The 8,938-nt window shown below is 37.4% G+C and overlaps 1 protein-coding gene across 1 annotated transcript in view; it reads right to left on the reverse strand.

The window, feature by feature from the left end:
- The window catches only part of drosha (drosha ribonuclease III), a 123,432-nt gene that overhangs the window by 94,609 nt on the left and 19,885 nt on the right, over positions 1 to 8,938 (reverse strand). Inside the window, exons 15-16 of the mRNA XM_007565032.2 lie at positions 6,430 to 6,529; positions 1,601 to 1,708 (exon numbers count right to left, since the gene is read on the reverse strand). Of these exons, the coding sequence (XP_007565094.1) occupies positions 1,601 to 1,708; positions 6,430 to 6,529 (208 nt within the window). The remainder of the gene's footprint in view (positions 1 to 1,600; positions 1,709 to 6,429; positions 6,530 to 8,938) is intronic.

Consider the following 8,938-nt stretch of genomic DNA (forward strand, 5'->3'; position numbering starts at 1 on the left):
CGTTTAAAAAAAATAACCGGTCAGATACGGAAAGTATTCCGTTAAGGCGACCTCTGCTCCAGGTGTGTGTCTGTGTCTGGTGAATTTTTGGTTCTTTTTCATTCACTGGGGAGAAAAGCCAGAAATTTAATCAAGGAAAAGTAGAAACTACAGTGTAGTCAAAACACAAAAAAAAGTACTTAAAAAAAAGTTACTTATGTAAATCTAATTGGATAAATGTAATTAGTTACTCCCCGACTATGATTGAGACAGGAAGTGGCTTCCAAGTTTGTCCCTACACCATGATGCTGCCACCACCGTGTTCCTCCATGTCATAAATACAGACTCACTCCATTCAGCTTAATTTCTGCAAACAAAGCTATCAGGAGTCAAACTTCCAGAAATCTGCAAAACAGCTGAAACACTGAGCTCCTTTAAGACTAAAAGGTTAGATTTGCTTTAGATTAGCAATAACTGGAACATTGACCAACATATTTGATGTTTATTTTCTTGAGTTTCTTTGACAAAATATGTTTTTTGCTTGTTTCATAATTGGCTACAGTATTAAGTTTTTATGGGGTAAAGCACTTTGAACCGCCTTGTTGCTTTACACCATAGAAACACAATTAATACAAATAACCTTGATTTGTCCCGAAGCACTGTTGTTTAGCACGGTGGTGGCAGCATCATGTTGTGGCTACAGGGCAAAAATGGAGGAACAACTTTGCAAAATTCAGTCTTAAAAGTTTTAGAGTTTATCTGCTTCAACTTGTCTGAATCAAATAATTAGCAGGACTTGAGTTTGGAGGCATGCTATGAGTTAAAATGGCCTAATCAAAGTCCAGACCTATATTCTTATGAGATATTAGTGGCAAACCTTAAAAACATTCACAGACGCTCTTCATTAATATAGTTAAAGCTTGAGATCTTTTGGAAAAAAAAGGGATTTTTTAAATCTCTAGATGTGAAATATGATTTAGTGACAAACCCTCTGAAGACAGAAGCTGTAATTACAGTTAGAAGATTTTATGCTTTACGCAGCATCGATAGAATACATTTTATTTAATTTTGATCTATAAAATAAAAAGCACAATAAATCATGTCTACAGTGTGAAACAAAAGGGGTATAAACACCTTTAAAAGTGGATAAAAAGACTAATCTAACTTGGTGGTTTGCTCATCAACATCTACCAGACCTTTAGTGTTTTATGTTCAATAATCAATAGGGAATTAATTTAAAAAACAATGGATATATTTAAAAGGCCAACAGGTAGGAAACTAAAAATGACTCCTATCTGAAGAAAAAAAGGAACTGAAATAGTTCATTCAGTCCCAAAACGCCTTCATGTGTCACCAAATTTCTTTTTCATTCGATTTATGATTTTTACTATTCTAAGAACAGAAACTGAATTCAAACTCTGGTTACAACTTCAGAGCTTTGAGGCCTTTATTCTTTGACATCATCACAGGTTTTACGTCTATGTTCTGATTAAAGGATGATTTAAAAAGGTGTCTGCTTTGATTGCCCATCATTTATTTAAAAAGGTGAATTCCTCGGAGATCCGAGCCTTAATGCGTTACACGTTGCACAGTTTGACAGCGCGTTGCTGCTGGATGTTACCTGGCAGACGTCGGAGCGGATGCCGGTTTTCCAGAAGCCCTGGCTGCTGAGCTCCACCGTCACCTCACGGCGCATCGTGTTCTTCTGCCGGATCTTCTGAAGAGCTTCCTGCCAAACAACCAGGCCAGTCAATTATTGATCGGCTGGAACACGGCCTCCAGAGACGACTCCCCGTCCACACAAACACACTCCTGTCGCCGCGCAGGCGCCTCTTGTTTTACCCCAGTTTCCATGACAGACTGCCACATGCAACATGCTGCAACCTGACATGGTACGAGATACAAACATGGCAGAACGTTGAGGTTTAATCATGATGTAACACGTCTGCCATCAACTCTACACAGTTTTAGCAAGAGCACAAATTGTTGCTCTGCATTAAGCAGTTTGAGTACATTTCTAACATCCAAGCAGTTTGCAATGAAATCTGCGTCTCAGGCTAAAGAATTAGAATCATGTTCTAATTTTCCACCATAGATATTAACCACAATGTCAACATACTACACTAGCAAGCTAATGCTAACACTGACAGGCTAAAACTAATGCTAGGGTTAGGAGGCTAATGCTAACACTGACAGGCTAAAACTAATGCTAGGGTTAGGAGGCTAATGCTAACACTGACAGGCTAATGCTAGGGTTAGGAGGCTAATGCTAAATGGTGAAATACTAAAAATACCAACACAAACGTTAGCAAACTAAAGCAAAATGTTAACATACTACTCCCATAATTAGTAAGCTAATGCTAAATATTGAAATACTAACACTAACTTTAGCAACCTAAATGAAAGTGTTAAAATACTACTCCAAATATGAGCAGGCTAATGCTAATGTTGACATACCAACTACTGCTAGTATTAGTAGGTTAATGGTAAATGTTAAAGTATAATTAAAATTAGTAGGCTAAAGGTAAATCTTGAAATACTAACATTAACTTCAGCAAGCTAAATCAAGATGTTAACATACCACCCCAAAAATTTGCAGGCTAATGCTAATGTCATTCTAAAATTAATGCTAACGTTAAGTTAATGCTGAAATGTTGATATTCTAGCAAGCTAAAGCACAACCTCACATGCTATTGTTGACATACTTCCTTATGCTAGTATTAGTAGGAAAATGCTAAATGTTAAACTAAATTTTTACATTTTTTAAAAACAAAACTTAGCAGGTTAATTTTTAGGATAGTATTTATTTGTCAACCTACTAAAGTTACTATGTCAACATTAGTATGCTGCCATACTAATGCTAGTATTAGTAGACCAATGCTAAATGTTAACCGCTAACCGCTAACCACTAAAATGAGCAGGCTAACTGTTGAAACTAGACACATATACTTGGTAATATTGTGTATTTTTGCAGTGTGAAAGTGATTCTGATTTTCATCAAAATATGAATTCAAGCAATCTTTTTCCCTCTACTTGTTTCTCTTATATTCAATCAAACTCAAACAGGATCTCATAAAGCTGGTTGGACACAGATCCAACCTTAATGTCAGGAGACTGAGCAGAATGTCTGAGTCAGATATAAGGCAGTCCTGGATGTAACATAACCAAGATGGAGGCCGTATTGACAGCCTGCGCCTCCTTAATGTGTGTGCTCACGCGTGTGTTTCATTCAGCAGAGACAGCATCGACTCGCTCCGCGTTAGCCGTGATCTGCCTAAAATGGAATGCCAGGAATTTTTTGACTCGCCGAGAAAATAAGAACAACAAAGGCATGAATAAATAATGCCTTCCCACTTTGAACTGTGCATCAAAAAGAAACTGGCTCGCCCACGCGCATGCACCACCACACACGGCAAACCCTCCTGTGGACAGCCAGCCAGCCACTGTATATGGAAAGCAGTCATCACAGAGAAGCGTGAATCGTATGTAAACAGTTTATTATGCAGGGCCTTCAGCAGGGTCAGAGAACTGAGGGAAACAAGAAAAGTAAATAATTAACCAGGGAGGTACAGGCGCTCTGTTTCTGCTGGTCAAAGTCACGGCACATTTGACTTTTGCCGTCATCTCCTTCTGCTGAGAGGACTGTTTATATTTCGGATCAGGCTGAGGTCAAACACCAAACGCTTCCTGAAAATCAATGGCTGACGAAAGGAGAGCGCGCATCTGTTGCATATTCTCCTCGCTTCCCGTCGAGGCTTTTGACTTTTCTGCGTCAAAACGCGGCAGGTTAACTGGAAGACTTAAACGTGAGCGATCCAAACCTGGAAGATTTAAGTTTCGAGTTAAGACTTTGCAACGTCTCTATTGTTCAAAGTTTGAAGGAAATGTTTGGTGAATTTCAGAATTGATCTTTGTAGCGCAACATTTCCTGGACGGATGTGTGCTCTTTTATTTAAAACAGCACACCCAGATTTAATTACAAACTATTTTATTAATAATGTTGGTATCATTTGGGAGAATCCATCTGAAGCACCAGTTTTCCATAAATTAAACTGTCATATTTGGTATTTTTATGGATTAACTGAAGAAATAAGAACAAGCTTTGTTGTGACCTCCTGATGTTCAAGAACATCAACGTCAAATTTCAAATGGTTTTTTGTGTCAAAAACGACAGTAACTGAAATGAATTGATAGTAGAAGCAGCCAAACTTTTCCAGAAAGTTTGAAAACTGTTAATAAAAAACACTTCAAGCAATTACAGCCTTGCGAGTTGGAGGAAATGTAAGGAAATAAAGGATAACAATGCAAAAAGACAAAATCCCTAAGTATCCCTGGTCTAGTTTCTGGTGCAAATATCTTGAAATAAGACAAAACATTTCAGCAAGAGATGTCAACTTGTTTTAAGGAAATAAATCCTTACAATTGATGAAAAGTTCTAGTTAACTAGCAGATTATTTCATTTATAAAATGGGAAAAATGTCCTGTTATTAGTGAAATAACCTAACAATTACTGTTAGTACTTTTTCATCAACATTAAGGAATTACTTACCTAAATCAAGCTCCAATATTTTGCTAAAAAGTTACTTGTAAATTAGTTTTGTCTTATTTCAAGTGTACTGAGATACTTAATCTAGAAATTAGACAAAAATACTTGGTAAAAGTTGTGTTTTTCCAGTGTCCAGCCCTATTAGAAACCACTTGCTGCATGCATTATTGTTGGTTGTGCAGGAGGCTCCACTTATGCTTTTCAGAGATGTACAGTTGTATAATTACGCATCTATTTTCAGCCATTTTCATGTCGGGTTGCAGCTTACATGGATTTAAAGTAACCAGAAGCCCCAAACCAGCTCTAAAATCTCAATATCTAAGGAGGATTTTGTGCAGAAAGCGTAACAAACATGTTTCGTATCGCCCATAAACCCTTCCTAACCTGCTCAAGGAAGCATAACAGGCCGCCTTTAACGATGTGAGAGGGTGGTAGTTTGCAGCTTTGGTGTGAGGGCCGGTTCTCGTCTCACAGCTGGTGTGAAAACCTCGGACAGGTTGTGTCCTGATGCCCATCAGAGGCTTTAGTCTCACAGTGCTCCCTGAGGCATTAAATAAGCAGCAGAGCGGCAGCGCCGCTGACACGGCTAATGCTCCTGGTGGAGCCCGATGGACCTGCGGTGTGAGTGTGCATGTGTTTGGCTTCACTAATTGCTCCGGCGCAGGTTGACAGTGGGATTGTCAGGGCCTGTTAGCTGGGAGAGCTTTGCGGCCCTACCTGTGAAACAAACTAATTGAGCTCAGAGTTGCTGCTCGTTATTGGTTGAGAGTGGATCAAACGATCCGGAGGAGGAGCCCGGATCTGCAGGAAGGAGCCGGTTCTCGGGGCCACACGCGCAGCGCTGCGGCTGAGGGATTCCCTGCGGCTGCATGGTCATTACTTCACCAAATCCAAACCTTTTCCGCCCGCGCTCCCCCGGCGGAGGGCTGACCTTCACACCCGGCTCAGGAGGGCAGTTACCGCCGTTTTATTCACAGCTCCAAATTCATCTCAATTATGCAGCAAAAAAAAGGGGCTCCGCATTTTTCATGCCTGACTTAAAACAATGGCCGCACAGATGGAGCCGCACAACTTCTGCAGAACAGGGAGTCGGGTTCTTCCAGGCCTCCGGAACAAAAAGTAAACAGGGGAAGAGTCACATGTTTAGTACCTCATATTTTAAACCTTCTGAGAGAAAAAATAAAGAAAATAATATAGAAATGTTTGATAAAAATGTAAAAATCCAGTCAGAAGGTGAAAACTTGTTTAGTCAATGGTTTTTCTGCAAAAAACAAAATCTTACCAAGTCAGTTTGTCTAGTTTTTCTACCTCTAGTTGAAATAAAAACTTAAAAAGTAACGTTTTATTAAAATTGAAGCTCAAGTCAAAAACTCCTTAATTTTGATGAAAAACTTCCAGTTCAACTGGCAGATTGATGCACTTATAATATATTTCACTAAAAGTGAAATAATCTGCCATGGAACAAGATTTTTTATTTTATTACAAGTTAAAATGTAACAATTTGCTTCTGTGTTTTGCTTTGAACTAAAATATTGTCCAGTTTGTAGTGCAAATATTTTCAGACTTGAAATAAGACAAAACTAAACTTAAAAAGTAACTTTTCAGCAACATAGGAGGTTTATTTAAGTCAATAAGTCTTTGATAATTATTAAAAAAGTATTAGTTCCCCTGGTAGATTAAAGTTTTTATCACTTGGTTGCAATATTATCAGTATTATGACTGTTTGGTGGAAATAAATGCATTTTGAAACCATTTAGTATTTAAAGACGCAGCTACAAAATGCTTCATAACTCAAATGATGATGCAGCAGATTTTAAACAAAAAAATTAAAAATATATATATTTTTTTATCTTAATGGAAACTGTTCTGGGAACATAAAATCAGTCCGTTTTCTTTCCACCCACCTCTCTCTGCGTCAGCTTCTGCTTGTCGATCTGCTTGACCTTTGGGCTGTTTGCCAGCAGGTGGCGCAGTTTCACATAACTCTTCCACAGCTTCTGGTACCTTCAATCAGAAAACATATTTTTTAATCATCTTTCATGTTTACTTTGCCTTTTTTCCAACATAACTGAACGCCGCCATCAGCTGACGTTGAACTCCGAAGTTCGAGTCGATTGTTTCCGTTGAATCGTTCAAGCGGATAAAAGAAACGTCTCAAACATTCGTTTCAAGCCTCATTTCTCTATAAATGTCATTGTCTTTGCTGTGATTTGCATGTGAAAGGAGGACGGGCGTTATCGGCAAGGTGACATGAAGCCCCCCTTCGCTCCATCCACGCTCTCTTTTCAATCAGAGCCCTGATTGATGCACCGACTGCGGCCGTTCTGCTCCCATTCACCAGACTTTCTCCTCGTTTAGCCGCCATTATTCACTTATGATTACTGAGGACAGAGAGCACTGCAAAAACACAAAATCCTACTGAGTAAATTTGCTCAGTCTGCTTGAAATGAGACAAAACTAACTTAAAAGTAACAATTCAGTAAAATATAGGAGCTTGTTTTAAGTCAATTTCTTAATGTTAATGGCAGAAAATGAGTTTCATTATAACACGGTAAAAATGTCTAATAAATGAATTTATCTGCCAATTCAATATTAAGCAATTGTTTACTAAAAACAACCTGTTATACTTTGCTGAAAAGTTACTTAGTTTTATCTCATTTCAAATGTACAAGAAACTAAACCAAGATTACTTTATAAAATGTTTTTGCAGTGCACTGTGAATACTAGACAAAGCAAAGACACAAAATGTTACCAAGGATTTTTGGTCTGGTTTCTAGTGCAAATATATTAGTTCACTATTTCGACCAAACTAACTTAAAATTAACTTTTCAGCAAGAAATAGCAACTTGTTTTGAGTCAATAATATTAGTTAGCAAACTAGTTCCACTCACAGATGGTTTCACTTTATCATGTTTGAAAATTACTACCAAGTGTTCAAACATTTTTACTTGAGTTATTTACTTAAACCCAGTTCAAAAGTTACTTATAAGTTAGTTTCTCTTATTTCAACTGTAATATATTTGCACTAAACTAGACCAAAATTAGTTGGCTACTTTGTGTGTTTTTGCAGTGCAACTAGCAGATCAAAGTGCTTTGTATAATAAAAACATAATACAGTAACAAATAGTTACATTTTAACTTAACGGGAAAAAAATTATTGTTTCAATGGCAGATTTTTTAAATCAGGAAATAAATATCATGTTATAACTGCATCAGTCTACCAGTGAAACTAAGACCTTTTTTAATTAATATTAAGGAATTATAAATCCTTAATATTAATATTATATTAAATATAAATAAGTCCAGCTCCTATTTCTTGCTGGAAGGTTATTTGTAAGTTAGTACACTGGAGATAAGACTTTATAAAGATTTTAATGTAAATTTCTATCAAAAGGACACAAAGATATCAAGCATCTGAACACCTGATGACAAACGTTTACACACCAATGAATTATGAAATGACAAAAACTGTGGCAAAGTTACCAAGCTCACCTGAAACTAGACACAATTCTTGGTAAGTTTTTGTGTTTTTCAGTGTGGAGTGATGAGAAAGGAGAGCAGTGGATGAATTTCAGAGCTTTATTAGCAGGGACTTCATTAGAGTCTGAGGCGAGGGACTGAGGCGGCTTTACCGCCCCGATTATCGGCTCACCGCCGCCGCCGCTCACAGCGACGTGGAGAGAAATGAGAGGAAGGTCCGGTCTGGGCGGGCCCCAACCCGCCGCGTTGACCTTTCCACGGATCCGCTCTCTGGGAAGCTTTCATTAGCTGCTTCTCTATCCACAAGTTCTCCAACGCTTCTCAGACGAGCTCGAATGAATGTCGTCACTGAAAACATCCATGCAGACGAGGGGAGGAACAAACCGCCTGTCCAGCTGACGTTCTCACAGAATCATAGATTATTCACACACGGTGAAAAAAGTGGAGTTATTTCTATTATCGCTTGAAGATGATTTAAAAAAAAAACAATTTTTAAATGTAGAAGTGCAAAAACAAAATCTTAGCAATAACTTTGCTCCAGTTTTAGGTGCAAATATGAAATAAAACAAAACAAACTTACAAGAAACTGTTTCAGCAAAACAAATAAGCTTGTTTTAAGTCAATTAATTTAATGAAAAATTATATTACACAAAATGTCATTTCACTTATAATATTTCTCCCATATTATAAGTGAAATAATTATTGATTCCTATTTGTTTCTGAAAAGTTACTTATAAATGTGTCTAATTTCAAGTGAACTAAGACATTTGCACTAAAAACTAGACAAAAATACTTGGTCATTTGTAATAAATGCCATCTTTATACAGTTCACAAGATATTTATATAAACATGCAAATCTTTTATTGCATCATGTCGATTTTTTAAAGTAAGTAATTTCTTAATATTGACAAAAAAGTACTTAATGTCATGTTT

The sequence above is a fragment of the Poecilia formosa genome, unplaced genomic scaffold (genome assembly GCF_000485575.1).
Source record: "Poecilia formosa unplaced genomic scaffold, Poecilia_formosa-5.1.2 Scaffold171, whole genome shotgun sequence".
Taxonomy (NCBI): Eukaryota; Metazoa; Chordata; class Actinopteri; order Cyprinodontiformes; family Poeciliidae; genus Poecilia; species Poecilia formosa.